General features: G+C 47.2%; 1 protein-coding gene across 1 annotated transcript in view; it reads right to left on the reverse strand.

The window, feature by feature from the left end:
* Window positions 1-18370, reverse strand: part of aopep (aminopeptidase O (putative)) — a 473316-nt gene that overhangs the window by 34068 nt on the left and 420878 nt on the right. Inside the window, exon 15 of the mRNA XM_070882030.1 lies at window positions 4354-4440. Within this exon, the coding sequence (XP_070738131.1) occupies window positions 4354-4440 (87 nt within the window). The remainder of the gene's footprint in view (window positions 1-4353; window positions 4441-18370) is intronic.

Raw genomic sequence — 18370 nt, forward strand, 5'->3', positions numbered from 1 at the left:
AAAGTGCTTCAGGCAGGCCTTTCATGTTGGAGACAGGCAGGGGTGTGGCGTCAGTGTCTCGACGGCAGCGGCAGCAAGCTTCGAGCTGAGCTGCGGTACTTGAGGCAGGCCTTCATTCTCTTTGTGGCTGGCCGCGAAGAAGCAACACCGGACGTACCCAAGGCCATTCGGCCATGAGTTATCCAGCAGCATCAGTGACTGGCCGGCAGCCGAAGAATCAGCAGCGGCCCGACGTGAGGCCATTCAGCCATGAGATAGCAGCGGCGTCAGTGGCTGGCCGGCAGCCGAGGAATCAACGCAGGACACATGCAATTCATTAAGGTTCTTGAGGCCATTCGGCCACGCTTTAGGGGCGGCGTCAGTGGCTGGCCGGCAGCCAAAGAATCAGCAGCGGACGGACGTGAGGCCATTCAGCCATAGGATATCAGCGGCATCAGTGGTTGGCCGGCAGCCGAAGAATCAACACCTGACACACGCAGCTCTTTATGATGCTTGAGGCCATTCGGCCACGCTTTAGTGGTGGCATCAGTGGCTCGACGGCAGCCAAAGATACAGCAGCAGCCTTCGAGCTGTGAGGGGGACTGAGGCCATTTGGACAGGGAGAGGCAGCCACATCGACAGTTCTATATTTAAATTTGCAGAATGGGTGCTGCATTGTCAACACCACGTACTTAATTTGCATGCACCAATGCAGCACCGGTTCTGCAAGTTTAGCAGTGAAAAGCTGAACTCACTGATTTCAGCAGGTGATTTATTCAGCAGTGCTGCTAAAAGCACTCCCTCACACACAGAAATATTTAAAAAAATTAAATTGCGAGCCTTTGCAGGGGTCCAAGAAACAAATCTTCACTTTTTCTGCAGTCCTTTTAAAAATGGCCGAGTGCCAATGTTTGTGTGAGACTGCGCATGCTCCAACGCGCACGCGCAGGGTTGCCGGCACCACGAAGGCTAATTTAAATTGTACCCGCCCCTTGCTACTTAGAAAATCGGCGCGAGTGTTAGGCTCCGCCCCCTTCTGCGAAGAGCGCGCCGCGCCAAGCAGGCGCACTTTTCGGCACGAAAAACAGGCGCCCAGCTCGGAGGTGCGCCGTTTTCGCAAACTTGGGGCCATTCTCTTTTTGTCTACTCTATCAAAAGCTTTCATAATTTTAAAGACCTCTATCAGATCACTCCTCAGCCTTCTCTTTTCAAAAGAAGGACCCAGCCTGTTCATTCTTTCCCGATAGGCACAACTTCGCAGTTTTGGTATTATCCTTGCAAATCCTTTTTATACCCTTTCCTGTGCCTCTATATCCTTTTTATAATATGACAACCAGACTGTACACAGTATTCCAAGTGTGGTCTCACCAAGGTTCGATATAAGTTTAGCATAACTTCTCTGCTTTTCAAGTCTATCCCTCTAGAAATAAACCCTAGTGCTTGGTTTGCTTTTTTAAAAAATAGTCTCATCAACCTGCATCACGACCTTTAGTGATTTGTGTATTTGTACTCTTTTTAAAAGGCACGGACAAAATCCGTCCGGCCCAGGGGTTTTATCCTCTTTGAGTTTAATTAGTTTATTTAATATTTCTCCTCTTTTTATTTTAAATGTGGTCATATAATTTTGAATTTCATCTTCTGATATTATGTCGATGAAGAAGGATGGGTGGTGGCTCACGGAGAGCATAAACACCGGCATGGACCATTTCTGTGCTGTAAATACTATGTAAAAAGACAGTCTGGTTAATAAGGTGTGTGAAGTCTGCTTATGTGAGTGATTATTGAAACGTAACCCAAGTAGCATATTTAATGTAAAGACATAAATATGTAACAGAAAAATGAAGAGGGAGGGAATGGGAAGTCAGGAGAAATATACTTTACTCACTTTTAAATACAAAGAGCTGGTTTTTATATCTGGGAAATAAATGAATAGCTATGATACAAAAGCAAAATACTGCAGATGCTGGAATCTGGAATAAAAATAGAAAATGCTGGAAATCTCAGCAGGTCAGGCAGCATCTGTGGAGATGAAGCAGAGTTAACGTTTCGGGTCGATGAGCAAGCACTGAAAGGGGGAGGGGAAGAAAGAACAAAAGGGAAGATCTGTGATAGGTTGGAATTCAGGAGAGATTGGAGAGACAAAAAGGGATTATGGTCCAAATTCAAATGGTAATGCCAGGAGTTAGAAAAACATTAGTCAAGATAAGGTGTGAATGGCGGGATAATGACCAGCTGCCATTAGAGACAAGGAGAAAAAAGAAACAGGCTCTGAAGCGCGGGGGTGGGGTAAGGGAGCCAAAGATTAGCAGCGGTTATGCTCTCAAAGTTTTGAACTCTATGTTGAGTCCAGAAAGCTGTAAAGTGCCTAAACGAAAGATGAGGTGCTATTCCTTGAGCTTGCGTTGAGCTTCGTTGGAATAGCTATAATAGGCTGGGTACGTTGAGGATGTGGAAGAGAAAATGGTGGTGGAAAGTGTGGAAGGATGGTGTTATGTATTTAACCCCTTGTAACCTGTATGACACCTGACCACCAGAGGGCCTACCTGTTGGAGTCCCAAGGGATCCCAGCATCCTTTGGGAGCACGGTATATAAGCAGGCCACCCACAAGGTACCTGCACTCTGGAGTCTTATTAAAAGAGCGAAGGTCACACTTGCTCATTGTACACAGTACTCAGTTTCATCCTTTATTATGAGTGTGCCAGATGGCACTAGGAGAAAATAAAGGAGAGAATGGGAAGGAAAGAAGAGAATGGGATTAAAGCAAAAGGGAGAGGAAGAGGGAGGAGACAGGTTGGGTGGAGAGAGAGAAAAGCGAAGAGTGGAGAAAAAGCAAGAGGAAACAGATGTGACGATTGGGTGGAGGAATGCTGGTTAGAGGGGCGGGTTGGGGGGTACTCGGCAGAGCGGGTGTTGAGATTCATGGTGGTCTGCTGCATGCTGCACAATCTCACCATCATGAGGGCACAGTCCTTGCCAACAGCCTTACGGCTACCAGCTGAGGAGCAGGAGGAAGAGGTGGAGGTGGAGGAAGAGGTGGAGGTGGAGGAAGAGGTGGAGCAGGAAGGGAGGAGGCAACTAAGGCAGCACCTTTCTGAGCAGGCTGTCTGTGACCGACTAATCCGGCTGTGATACCAGTAAACGCAACCCCAATTCCATAATCATCAACAGTCCCTTACCTTACGTTCACTCTGTCACTGACCATTACAGTGTCTGCTTGGCCAAAATTCAAAAATGAAAGCCAACACAAAATAAACATTCCAAACCAAATTTATAAATTAAATCATGCATACAAAAGTAAACCAATCACCCTTGCTCATTCCCTTAGTGCTTGTCTTCTGTGTGCCGTTGCCTGTCCTGGTGTTCCTACGCAATGCTACCCCAGTGTCTGCAGCATGGCAAGTGGAAGGCTGGTGACTTTCAGCGGGCAAGACTGCAGATGGTCTTGGAGGATGACCATGAGCAGCTCTGGGACTAAAAGGCCTGGCTTCAGATTGCACCATCTCAACATGGGCGGCAGCATTCTGAACTGGCTTGCGGACAGGCAAAGGCAAGGGCACTGGCTCAGAGGCAGGGATTGGGGTACGAATGCTGTCATGCTGAGAGAGAACAGCAAATCTGTGTTCCACAAAGCCACTGCCATTCTCCCGGGGCAGCACTTCAGCAATCCTAGTAATCTGATAGAGGACAGATTTCTGGACTGCTGTGACACCCTGCAAATCTCTTTGAACACTGGTAAGCACATCCATGATGGCAGGAGTGTGAACCTGCGTGTCAGCAAGCTGAGCTTGCATGACAGATGTCTGAGCTTCCACTGCAGTAACCAGGCATTGGATGGTTTCTGCTTATGCTGCAATGGATCAGCCATCAGACGCTGCATCCTGGTTGGGTCTGCAAGTGTGCTGCTGGAGTTGGCCATCACTTCCATGCTGGACAGGATGGGCTACAAGCTCTGAGCAGAGTCCCGTGCCAAGTTGGTGCTAGACTACTCCATCCTGCCAATGCACCAATCATTTCATTGTGCATACCCACCGGCCTTCTTCTGTTGCCTGCCCCATCAAAACGCTCATTCGAGTCCTCTGCACCAGAACTCATGTGCAACATCACCCTCTGGGGAGCTGGCACCTGCGCTACCTTGCCCCCTGCCCTGGCTGCAGGCCACTCATGCCCAGTGTCTCACCACATGCAGATCCCACATCTAAGCTATCCTCTAATGTATGCAGTGTCAGTATCTGAGCTGGTGACTGCGAGTGTGACATTAGCAACCAGCACTGCACTGGAGTGTCAGCCTAGATTACAATTCAGCAAGATATTTTTCTTCTGTATGGTTTATTTTGATATGATTTCTTATTTGAAGATACATTTAAACAGGGTACCTGATCCTGCTCCAGAAAATGTATCAAGTCCCTGTATGCCACTGTGTGCTTATGTTTAATGACCAACTCACACCAGCGATGGCGCACCTGTAAAATAAGCAAAGATTTTATATAAGCTAGGCGAGACTAATCAAAGATTTATCAGAAAACATACACAATTGCAACTTTACAAAACACGAGTTTGTAATTGAGTTCGGCTGCTAAAAGCAATTACTTTACAGCACTTGATAAAAGGATGCTCACTTCACCCTCAAGATTAATTCTCATTTGCTAAAATTCTGAACAAGTTACAATAATGAATAAAAGAAAACTGGTGGAGGATTGCATTTCTGTTATTCAGCATTACTACTTATTTCATACTGTACTGCACACAAAGACATCTAGCAGCAGTTAATGGATACTGCATCAGCTCCTTTGGGGAAAAAACAATTTCCAAGCAGGATGTTCACTGCCAGATAAAAAGTCAAATACCAACACCAAAGCAGGAGCTGCCAACTGATTATTAAAGACTTCACTGAAGATTCTGTTCATTCACTAATTGAACAAATTGTTGCAATGTGTTATGGTCAGCAAACAACTCGTTTCAGCTCTCCTACAACAGTCCACTCATTTTGACCTGAGCTTATATAATCAGATATTAGTCAATTGAGAATAATTTAAAAAATGGAAAACTGCAGAGCAGGAGCCTAATATTTCGCGTAATTTTTCCAAGATTGTCTTTTTAAACAGTCTAAAATAATTTTAACATGAAAGCAAAATACTGTGGATGCTGGAAATCTGAAATAAAAAGAGAAAATGCTGGAAATACTCAGGTCAGGTAGCATATGTAGCGAGAGAAACAAAGTTATGGTTTCAGGTCAGTAACCTTTCATCAGAACTGGAAAAAGTTAAGAGATGTTACAAGTTTTAAGCAAGTACAAAGGAGGGTAAAGGGGGGAAGCAAGGTAAGAACAAAAGGGGAGATCTGTGTTAGGTTGGAAGGCAGGAAGGATTAAAGGATGCGTTTAAATTTTTTTGTAGCCAATCTTTCCAATTCTTTGTCAGATCACAAACGCCAGAGGTCACCTTGCACACATCAAGGATTAAAGGATGTGTTTATTTGTACTAACTGAATGGCAGCTGTTTCTCTGATTGGTTCTCCATTATTACATGACCTATTGCTGATTGGTCTCTTATATATGTAAACCTGTAACTACCATGTCTAACCACCTGAGGGCTTATCCCCTGGAGTCCCAAGGGATCCCACAATCCCTTGGGAGCACCTGTATATAAGGAGGCCTCACAGGCTGGAGAGGCACTCTGAGATCTGTAATAAAGGACTACGGTCACACCTTACTTTGAGCTTGCAGTATCTAATCTAACTCTTTATTCAAGACGTAACAGCTGGCAACAAGACACAAATGATGAACCCCACTGCAACAATGCAGAGAACCGTGGGCATCCTTGAGAAATTTTTGGAGGGAGATGATTGGGAAACCTTCGTGGAGCGACTTGACCAATACTTCATGGCCACGAGCTGGATGGAGAAGCGAACGCTGCCAAACGAAGAGCGATCCTCCTCACCATTTGCGGGACACTAACGTATGGCATCATGAAAAATCTTCTCGCTCCAGCGAAACCCACAGACAAGTCATACGATGAGTTGTGCACTGGTTCGGGAGCATCTAAACCCAAAGGAAAGCAAGGTATCAGTTCTACACGTACAAGAGTTCTGAAGGCCAGGAAGTGGCGAGCTACATTGCCAAGCTAAGGCGCCTTTGCAGGATATTGCGAATTTAAGGGACACTTGGAACACATGCTCAGGGATTTCTTTGTAGTTGGCATTGGCCATGAAGTAATGCTTTGCAAACTTTTGACTGTAGAGATAACAGCCTTGGGTAAAGCCATAGCGATAGCCCACGCGTTTCTCGCCACCATGACAATACCAAACAAATTTCTCAGCACACGAGAAATTTTGTTTTCAAATCGAAATGTACAGGGCAGGACTTACACGCCTGCAGCTGCACGTCCACAGATGACTCAGAGTCCACCATCAAAGATGGTGAATACAAGGTCATTAACACCTTGTTGGCGCTGCGGGGGTGATCATCGTTTCCATTCATGCTGTTTCAAAGGATATGTTTGCAAGGGCTGTGGAACAATGGGACACCTTCAACGTATGTGCAGGCGAGCTGCAAACCCTGCAAACCACCATGGTGCAGAGGAGAACAGAACCACGGTATATAACGACAAACCAGTGGGTCAGACCGAGGAGGCAGAGGTATATGGGGTGCATACATTTACCACAAAGTGTCCCCTGATAATACTGAAGGTTGAATTAAATGGACTCCCGGGTGTCCATGGAGCTGGACACGGGCGCAAGCCAATCCACAATGAGCAAAAAGACTTTCGATAAATTGTGTTGCAGCAAGGCCTCAAGGCCAGTCCTGACTCCCATTCGTACTAAACTGAGAACGTACACAAAGGAACTGATTCCCGTAATCGGCAGTGCTACCGTAAAGGTCTCCTACGATGGAGCGGTGCAAGAGTTACCATTTTGGGTGGTTCCGGGAATGGCTCCACGCTGTTCGGCAGGAGCTGGCTGGGAAAGATATGCTGGAACTGGGATGACATCCTAGCGCTTTCGTCCGTCGACAACACCTCATGTGCCCAGGTCCTAAACAAGTTCCCCTCACTGTTCGAACCAGGCATCGGGAAGTTCCAAGGAGCAAAAGTGCAGATCCATTTGATTCCAGGGGCGCGACCTATCCATCACAAGGCGAGAGCGGTACCTTACATGATGAGAGAGAGGGTGGCGATCGAACTGGATAGGCTGCAACGAAAAGGCATCATTTCGCCGATTGAATTCAATGAGTGGGCCAGACAAATTATTCCAGTCCTCAAGGGAGACGGCACCATCAGAAATGTGGTGATTATAAAGTAACTATCAATTGTTTCTCACTGCAGGATCAATACCCGCTACCGAAGGCAGACGACCTCTTTGCAACGTTGGAGGGAGGGAAAACATTCACGAAGCTGGACTTGACCTTGGCCTACATGATGCAGGAGCTGGAGGAATCATCGAAATGTCACACCTGCATCAACACGCAAAAGGTCTCTTCATTTACAACAGATGCCAGTTTGGGATTCGATCGGCCGCGGTGATATTCCAGAGGAATATGGAAAGCTTGCTAAAGTCGGTCCCGCGCACCGTGGTCTTCCAGGATGACAGCTTGGTTACAGGTCGGGACACAGTCGAGCACCTGCAGAACCTGGAGGAGGCTCTTAGTCGGCTTAATCGTTTGGGGCTCAGGCTAAAACGCTCGAAGTGCATTTTCCTGGCGTCTGAAGTGGAGTTCCTGAGAAGAATCGCGGCGGATGGCATCACTGAGTCGAAGACGGAGGCAATCAAGAATGCACCAAGACCACAGACCATGACGGAGCTGCGGTCGTTTCTAGGACTCCTGAACTATTTTGGTAACTTATCGGGTTTTAGCACATTGTTAGAACCCCTGCACTCTTTATTGCGTAAAGGAGATTAATGGGTATGGGGTAAAAGCCAAGAAAATGTCTTTGAGAAAGCTGGAAAGCTGTTATGTTCAAACAAATTGCTTGTGTTGTACGATCCATGTAAACGTTTGGTACTACCATGTGATGCGTCGTCGTACGGTGTCGGGTGTGTATTGCAACAAGCCAATGAATTTGGGAAATTGTAACTGGTTGCTTATGCATCCAGAAGTCTATCTAAGGCCGAGAGGGCCTACAGTATGACCGAAAAAGAAGCGTTAGCGTGTGTTTACGGGGTAAAGAAAATGCATTAATGTGTGTTTGGGCTCAAATTTGAATTGGAAACCGACCACAAGCCATTTATATCCCTCTTTTCTGAAAGCAAGGGGATAAATACGAATGCATCGGCCCGCATCCAGAGATGGGCGCTCACGTTGTCCGCATACAACTATGCCTTCCGCCACAGGCCAGGCACAGAAAACTGTGCCGATGCTCTCAGTAGGCTGCCATTGCCCACCACAGGGGTGAAGATGGCACAGCCCGCAGATTTAGTCATGGTAATGGAAGCATTCAAGCGTGAACAATCACCTGTTACCACCTGACAGATTAGAACCTGGACAAGCCAGGACCCCTTACTGTCCTTAGTATGTGTGCTCCACGGGAGTTGGTCTAGTGTCCCGTTAGAGATGCAGGAGGAAATAAAGCAGTACCAGCGGTGCAAAGGTGAAATGTCTATCGAGGCAGACTGCTTTCTATGGGATAATCGGGTAGTGGTGCCAAAAAAGGGCAGGGACACTTTCATCAGTGATCTCCACAGCACCCACCCAGGCATCGTAATGATGAAAGCGATAAGCCAGATCCCACGTGTGGTGGCCCGGTATGGATGCAGACTCGAGTCCTGCGTGCACAAATGTAATACATGTTCACAGTTAAGCAATGCACCCAGGGAGGCGCCACTATTATGGTCCTGGCCTTCCAAACCGTGGTCCAGGGTCCATGTCGACGATGCAGGCCATTCTTCGGAAAAATGTTCTTACTGGTTGTAGATGCGTATTCCAAATGGATTGAATGTGTGATAATTTCGGCAAGCACATCCGCTGCCACTATTGAAAGCCTACGGGCCATGTTTGCCAAACGCGGCCTGGCTGATGTCTTTGTAACTGACAACGGGCCATGTTTTACCAGTGCCGAGTTCAAGGAGTTGATGACCCGCAATGGGATCAAACATGTCACATCTGCCCCGTTTAAACCAGCGTCCAACGGTCAGGCAGAACGAGCAGTTCAAACAATCAAGCAGAGCTTGAAAAGGGTAATTGAAGGCTCACTGCAGACTCGCTTATCCCGAGTCCTACTTAGTTACCGCACAAGACCCCACTCGCTCACTGGGTTCCCTCCTGCTGAACTGCTCCAGAAAAGGGCACTTAAGACAGGGCTCTAGTTAGTACACCCTGATCTACATGAACAGATAGAGAGCAGGCGGCTTCAACAGAATACATATCATGATCGCGCAAATGTGTCACGTGAAATTAATATAAATGATCCTGTATTTGTGTTGAACTATGGACAAGGTCCCAAGTGGCTTCCTAGCACTGTTTTGGCCAAAGAGGGGAGTAGGGTGTTTGTGGTCAAACTCTCAAATGGACTCACCTGCAGAAAACACTTGGACCAAACCAAACTCAGATTTACGGACTATCCAGAACAACCCACAATAGACTCTACCTTTTTTGACCCCCCAACACACACACAAGTGGCAACCGACCCAGCGGTTGACCACGAAGCAGAACCCATCACTTGCAGCAGCCCAGCAGGACTCACCACCCCCAGCAGCTCAGCAAGGCCAGCTGTGCAGCAGCCCAGTGAGGGCCCAACAAACGACTCACCAAAACCAGCATTTGCACCAAGACGATCAACCAGGGAAAGGAAGGCCCCAGATCGACTCACATTGTAAATAGTTACACTACTGACTTTGGCGGGGAGGGGAATGTTATGTGTGCAAACCTGTAAATACCATGTCTAACCACCTAAGGGCTTATCCCCTGGAGTCCCAAGGGATCCCTTGGGAGTACCTGTATATAAGGAGGCCTCACAGGCTGGAGAAGCACTCTGGGATCTGTCATAAAGGACTACGGCTACACCTTACTTTGAGCTTGCAGTATCTAGTCTGACTCTTTGTTCAAGACATAACAGTCTCCTTGGAGGATAAGCCACACGCTGAAGTTCCTCTGGAATGTGTAACTGGAACCGCCCAGCCCAAGTTCTGATGACTTTCCAATTTGTAATTCGATCCATTTTGACTTCAGAAGCCATAGAGGATAGATCGCCCCAAAAGCCACCAAGTTCTAGCCGAAGTCCCTCACCCCAGCGCAAGTGCATTCCTTCCTCAGCTGAGGTCCCTTACATCAGCGCAAGTGCTGACTCCCGCAGCCGAAGTCCCTTACCCCCCGCCATAGATGAGGCAGTGTGTGTGGATTGTTAACAGGTTTATTGGATATGAAGTGAATAGTGACAGTGTCGTGACTTCTCGATTTCATCCATCCCAACAATGTCCCTTGGAACACACGCACCGAGCTTGCACGCACCAGGGGGTTGGAAGAACATAGAAACATAGAAACTAGGTGCAGGAGTAGGCCATTCAGCCCTTCGAGTCTGCATCGCCATTCAATGAGTTCATTGCTGAACATGCAACTTCAGTACCCCATTCCTGCTTTCTCGCCATACCCCTTGATCTCCCTAGTAGTAAGGACGACATCTAACTCCTTTTTGAATATATTTAGTGAACTGGCCTCAACAACTTTCTGTGGTAGAGAATTCCACTCTCTGGGTGAAGAAGTTTCTCCTCATCTCAGTCCTAAATGGCTTACCCTTTATCCTTAAGACTGTGACCCCTGGTTCTGGACTTCCCCAACACTGGGAACATTCGTCCTGCATCTAACCTGTCTAAATCCGTCAGAATTTTAAATGTTTCTATGAGATCCCCTCTCATTCTTCTGAACTCCAGTGAATACAAGCCCAGTTGATCCAGTCTTTCTTGATATGTCAGTCCCACCATCCCGGGAATCAGTCTGGTGAACCTTCGCTGCACTCCCTCAATAGCAAGAATGTCCTTCCTCAAGTTAGGAGACCAAAACTGTACACAATACTCCAGGTGTGGCCTCACCAAGGCCCTGTACAACTATAGTAACACCTCCCTGCCCCTGTACTGAAATCCCCTTGCTATGAAGACCAACATGCCATTTGCTTTCTTAACCGCCTGCTGTACCTGCATGCCAACCTTCAATGACTGATGTACCATGGCACCCAGGTCTCGTTGCACCTCCCCTTTTCCTAATCTGTCACCATTCAGATAATAGTCTGTCTCTCTGTTTTTACCACCAAAGTGGATAACCTCACATTTATCCACATTATACTTCATCTGCCATGTATTTTACCCACTCACCTAACCTATCCAAGTCACTCTGCAGACTCATAGCATCCTCCTCGCAGCTCACACTGCCACCCAACTTAGTGTCATCTGCAAATTTGGAGATACTACATTTAATCCCCTCGTCTAAATCATTAATGTACAATGTAAACAGCTGGGGCCCCAGCACAGAACCTTGCGGTACCCCACTAGTCACTGCCTGCCATTCTGAAAAGTAACCATTTACTCCTACTCTTTGCTTCCTGTCTGACAACCAGTTCTTAATCCACGTCAGCACACTACCCCCAATCCCATGTGCTTTAACTTTGCACATTAATCTCTTGTGTGGGACCTTGTCGAAAGCCTTCTGAAAGTCCAAATACACCACATCAACTGGTTCTCCCTTGTCCACTATACTGGAAACATCCTCAAAAAATTCCAGAAGATTTGTCAAGCATGATTTCCCTTTCACAAATCCATGCTGACTTGGACCTATCATATCACCTCTTTCCAAATGCGCTGCTATGACATACTTAATAATTGATTCCATCATTTTACCCACTACCGATGTCAGGCTGACCGGTCTATAATTCCCTATTTTCTCTCTCCCTCCTTTTTTAAAAAGTGGGGTTACATTGGCTACCCTCCACTCTATAGGAACTGATCCAGAATCTATAGAATGTTGGAAAATGACTGTCAATGCATCCGCTATTTCCAAGGCCACTTTCTTAAGTACTCTGAGATGCAGTCCATCAGGCCCTGGGGATTTATCAGCCTTCAATCCCATCAATATCCCCAACACAATTTCCCAACTAATAAGGATTTCCCTCAGTTCCTCCTTCTTACTAGACCCTCTGACCCCTTTTCTATCCGGAAGATTGTTTGTGTCCTCCTTAGTGAATACCGAACCAAAGTACTTGTTCAATTGGTCTGCCATTTCTATGTTCCCCGTTATGACTTCCCCTGATTCTGACTGCAGAGAACCTACGTTTGTCTTTACTAACCTTTTTCTCTTTACATATCAATAGAAGCTTTTGCAGTCCGTCTTAATGTTCTCTGCAAGCTTCCTCTCGTACTCTATTTTCCCTGCCCTAATCAAACCCTTTGTCCTCCTCTGCTGAGTTCTAAATTTCTCCCAGTCCCCGGCTTCACTACTATTTCTGGCCAATTTGTATGCCACTTCTTTGGCTTTAATACTATCCCTGATTTCCCTTGATAGCCACGGTTGAGCCACCTTCCCTTTTTTATTTTTACGCCAGACAGGGATGTACAATTGTTGTAGTTCATCCATGCTGTCTCTAAATGTCTGCCATTGCCCATCCACTGTCAACCCCTTAAGTATCATTTGCCAATCTATCCTAGCCAATTCACGCCTCATACCTTCAAAGTTACCCTTCTTTAAGTTCTGGACCATGGTCGCTGAATTAACTGTTTCATTCTCCATCCTAATGTAGAATTCCACCATATTATGGTCACTCTTCCCGAAGGGGCCTCGCACAACGAGATTGCTAATTAATCCTCTCTCATTACACAATACCCAGTCTAAGATGGCCTCCCCCCTAGTTGGTTCCTCGACAAATTGGTCTAGAAAACCATCCCTTATGCACTCCAGGAAATCCTCCTCCACCGTATTGCTTCCAGTTTGGTTAGCCCAATCTATATGCATATTAAAGTCACCCATGATAACTGCTGCACCTTAATTGCATGCACCCCTAATTTCCTGTTTGATGCCCTCCCCAACATCACTACTACTGTTTGGAGGTATGTACACAACTCCCACTAACGTTTTTTGCCCTTTGGTGTTCTGCAGCTCTACCCATATAGATTCCACATCATCCAAGCTAATGTCCTTCCTAACTATTGCATTAATCTCCTCTTTAACCAGCAATGCTACCCCACCTCCTTTTCCTTTTATTCTATCCTTCCTGAATGTTGAATACCCTTGGATGTTGAGTTCCCAGCTCTGGTCATCCTGGAGCCACGTCTCTGTAATCCCAATCACATCATATCTGTTAACATCTATTTGCACAGTTAATTCATCCAGCTTATTGCAGATACTCCTTGCATTAAGACACAAATCCTTCAGGCTTGTTTTTTTTTTTTAAAACACTCTTTGTCCTTTTAGAATTATGATGTAGTGTGGCTCTTTTTGTTTCTTGCCTGTGTTTACTCGGCCTTCCACGTGATCCGACTTCCCTGAGTTCCCTTTGTCTCCTGTAATCCCCTCCCACCTGTGTCTGTCTCTTCTCCCCCCCCCCCGGCCCCACCCCATCCCAGGCTCTCACTCTCCCCTCTCCCGAAGCTCTCTCTCTCTCACCTCCCCCCCCGCCCCGGATCTCTTCCACCCGACCCCCCCACCCCCATCCCAGGCTCTCTCTCTTCCCCCCAGCTTCTTTCCTCCCGCCCACCCCAGACTTTCTCTTCGCCCCCCTCCCCCCGACCCTCTCTCCACACACCCCCAGGCTCTCTCTCACCCCTCCACTCTATTCTCTCTCTCTCCACCTCTCTCCCCACCCCAGGCTTTTTTCTCCACCCCCACTCCAGGCTCTCTCTCCACTCCCCCCACCACCACCCCAGGCTCTCTGTCCACCCCCACCCCAGGCTCTCTCTCTCTTCCCCTTCTCCCCAAGGCTCTCCATCCACACCACCTCCCTCACCCCACCCCACCCAGACTCTCTCAACCCCCTCCTTCCCCCAGGCTCTCTTTTCCACCGCCCCCCCACCCCGGCTTTCTCTCTCTCTCTCTCTCTCTCTCTCTCTCTCTCTCTCTCTCCCTCCCTCCCTCCCCACCTTCTCTCCCTGCTGCCCACCGCTTCTCTTCCCGCCACCCCTCTCGACACCGTCAGAGATGCGTTCAGAAGCTCGGGGCTGCTCAGGACCATTTGATGGATCGGAGGCTCGGCGGATCGCGCTGCGGATGATCAGAGGCTCAGTCTACACAGTGGAGGCAACGTGGTGCTCGGGGCGGTTCTGGTTCCGGGTGTGGGGGGGGGGGCGGAACCGGGGGAGAAAAGCAGAGGCAGGACACATGCGCAGAAAATGGTTAGTGGAAATTGTGCTTGGGAAGGGGAGTGGGGGGTGGGGGGGACATATGCGCAGAAGTGAGTTAGGACAAACAGTCACTCCGAAGATTAAATCACAAAACCATGATGGTGCAAGGCAAAATGGAAGGGTAATGGGGCAAGTATAGAAACAAAAGATGAGTCTAGAGGAGATGCAAATGGAATTAACAGGTCATTTCCATGCTCACCTCTACATGTGCAAGGAGCTCATGGACTTCTTTGTCACTGAGATCAAGAACATCCATTCAACTGTCTCTGTCACTCCTCTCTCTACCTCATTAGGCCAAACTTCCTGTGTTTCCACCCACCCCCCCCCCACCCCCGCCACCTCCCTGCACTAGTCATGAATGCACGCACATCTTTCTCTAATTTCTCTCCTACCTCCCCTCATACATTCTCCGAGCTCATCTTGTCCATGAGACTCACCACCTGCTCCCTCAACACTATTCCCACCAAAGTGCTGACCACCCAAACTCCCTTCCTGGCTCCCATGTTAACAGTCCCCTCCCCTTCAAATCTGTCATCATTACCCCTCTCCTCAAAAATCCCCCTGTGATTGCTCTGTTCATGCTGCCCCATCTCCAACCTCCCTTTCCTCTCTAATGTCCTTGAATGTGTTGTGATCTCCCAAATCAATACCCACCTTTCCTGCAGCAGCTATCATGGGCGACTGCAATCCACATATTGACTGGGCTAACCAAACTGGTAGCAATGCAGTGGAGGAGGATTTCCTGGAGTATATTAGGGATGGTTTTCTAGACCAATATGTCGAGGAACCAACTAGAAGGTTGGCCATCCTAGACTGGGTGATGTGTAATGAGAAAGGACTAATTAACAATCTTGTTGTGCGAGGCCTCTTGGGGAAAAGTGACCATAATATGGCAGAATTCTTTATTAAGATGGAGAGTGACACAGTTAATTCAGAGTCTAGGGTCCTGAACTTGGGGAAAGGTAACTTCGATGGTATGAGACGTGAATTAGCTAGAATAAACTGGCGAATGATACTTAAAGGGTTGACGGTGGATAGACAATGGCAAACATTTAAAGATCACATGGAGGAACTTCAAAGATTGTACATCCCTGTCTGGAGTAAAAATAAAACGGGGAAGGTGGCTCAACCGTGGCTAACATTGGAAATTAAGGATATTGTTAAATCCAAGGAAAAGGCATATAAATTGGCAGAAAAAGCAGCAAAGCTGAGGATTGGGAGAATTTTGTAATGCAGCAGAGGAGGACAAAGTGTTTAATTAGGAGGGGGAAAATAGATTATGAGAGGAAGCTTGCTGGGAACATAAAAAATGACTGCAAAAGCTTCTATAGATATGTGAAGAGAAAAAGATTAGTGAAAACAAATGTAGGTCCCTTGCAGTCAGATTCAGGTGAATTTATAATGGGGAATAAAGAAATGGCGGGCCAGTTAAATAAATACTTCGGTTCTGTTTTCATGAAGGAAGACACAAATAACCTTCCGGAAATACTAGGGGACCGAGGGTCTCGTGAGGAGGAGGAACTGAAGGATAGCCTTATTAGGCAGGCAATTGTGTTAGGGAAATTGATGGGAATGAAGCCCGGTAAATCCACAGGGCCTGATAGTCTGCATCCCAGAGTACTTAAAGAAGTGGCCATAGAAATAGTGGATGCATTGGTGATCATTTTCCAACAGTCTATCGACTCGGGATCAGTTCCTATGGACTGGAGAGTAGCTAATATAACACCACTGTTTAAAAAAGGAGGGAGAGAGAAAACGGATAATTATAGACCGGTTAGCCTGACATCAGTAGTGGGGAAAATATTGGAATCAATTATTAAAGATAAAATAGCAGCACATTTGGAAAGCAGTGACAAGATCGGTCCAAGTCAGCATGGATTTATGAAAGGGAAATCATACTTGACAAACCTTCTGGAATTTTTTGAGGATGTAACCAGTAGAGTGGACAAGGGAGAACCAGTGGATGTGGTGTATTTGGACTTTCAAAAGGCTTTTGATAAGGTCCCACACAAGAGATTGGTGTGCAAAATAAAAGCACATGGTATTGGGGGTAATGTGCTGACGTAGATAGAAAACTGGTTGGCAGACAGGAAGCAGAGAGCCGGGATAAACGGGTCCTTTTCAGAGTGGCAGGCAGTGACTAGTGGGGTGCCGCAGGGCTCAGTGCTGGGACCCCAGCTCTTTACAATATACATTGATGATTTAGATGAAGGAATTGAGTGTAATATCTCCAAGTTTGCAGATGACACTAAACTGGGTGGCGATGTAAGCTGCGAGGAGGACGCTAAAAGGCTACAGGGTGGCTTGGACATGTTAGGTGAGTGGGCAAATGCATGGCAGATGCAGTATAATGTGGATAAATGTGAGGTTATCCACCTTGGGAGCAAAAACACGAAGGCAGAATATTATCTGAATGGCGGCAGATTAGGAAAGGGGGAGGTGCAACGAGACCTGGGTGTCATGGTTCATCAGTCATTGAAAGTTGGCATGCAGGTACAGCAGGCGGTGAAGAAGGCAAATGGTATGTTGGCCTTCATAGCTAGGGGATTCGAGTATAGGAGCAGGGAGGTCTTACTGCAGTTGTACAGGGCCTTGGTGAGGCCTCACCTGGAATAATGTGTTCAGTTTTGGTCTCCTAATCTGAGGAAGGACATTCTTGCTATTGAGGGAGTGCAGCGAAGATTCACCAGACTGATACCCGGGATGGCGGGACTGACATATGAGGAGAGACTGGATCAACTGGGCCTTTATACAGTGGAGTTTAGAAGGATGAGAGGGGATCTCATAGAAATGTATAAGATTCTGACGGGACTGGACAGGTTAGATGCGGGAAGAATGTTCCCGATGTTGGGGAAGTCCAGAACCAGGGGACATACTCTTAGGATAAGGGGTAGGCCATTTAGGACTGAGATGAGGAGAAACTTCTTCACTCAGAGAGTTGTTAACCTTTGGAATTCCCTACCGTTGAGAGTTGTTGATGCCAGTTCATTGGATATATTCAAGAGGGAGGTAGATATGGCGCTTACGGCTAAAGGGATCAAGGGGTATGGAGAGAAAGCAGGAAAGGGGTACTGAGGGAATGATCAACCATGATCTTATTGAATGGTGGTGCAGGCTCGAAGGGCCGAATGGTCTACTCCTGTACCTATTTTTTTATGTTTCTATGTTTCTAACCATGCTTGAATACCTCCGATCAGGTCTTCAACCTGCCACCATACTGAAACATCACTCATCAAGGTGACAAATGACATCCTATGTGATTGTCACCATGGTAAGCTATCCCTCCTCACCCTTCTCGATCTGTCTGCAGCCGTTGACATGTAGACCATACCATCCTCCTCCAACCCTCTCCTCTGTCTTCTAGCTGGATGAGACTGCCCTTGTCTGATTTCATTCTCATCTATCTCGTTGTAGCCAGAGATACACCTGCAATGGCTTCTTTGCCGCTCCTTAAACATGACCACCTGAGTGCCCCAAGAATCTATCCGTGGCCCCGCCCTATTTTACATCGACATGCTGCCCCTCAGCGACACCATCCGAAACCACAACATCAGGTTCCACATATACGCTGATGCCACCCAGCTCTACCTCTCCACCACCAACTCTCTGGACTACTGAACTGTCTCTGATTTGCACACTGCTTGTCCAACATCTAATATTGGATGTGCAGAAATTTCCTCCAACTAAATATTGGAAAGACCAAAGCCATTGTCTTCGGTCCACGTCACAAACTCCTCTCCCTTACCACCGATTCCATCCCTCTCCCTGGCAACTATCTGAGGCTGAACCAGACCATTCGCAAGCTTGGTGTCGTATTTGACCCCAAGCTAAGCTTCTGACTATATATCCGCTCCATTACCAAGATCATCTACTTCCACCCCTGAACATCACCCAACTCCGCCCCTGCCTCAGCTTATGCGCTGTTGAAACCCTCATACATGCCTTTGTTGCCTCTAGACTTGACTATTCCAATGCTCTCCTGGCCGGTCTTCCATCTTCCACCCTATATAAAGTTGAGTTTATTCAAAATTCTGCTGCCCATATCCTAAGTTTCACCAAGTCCCGTTCATCCATCAACCC

Source organism: Pristiophorus japonicus, chromosome 1, assembly GCF_044704955.1.
Source record: "Pristiophorus japonicus isolate sPriJap1 chromosome 1, sPriJap1.hap1, whole genome shotgun sequence".
Lineage (NCBI taxonomy): Eukaryota > Metazoa > Chordata > Chondrichthyes > Pristiophoridae > Pristiophorus > Pristiophorus japonicus.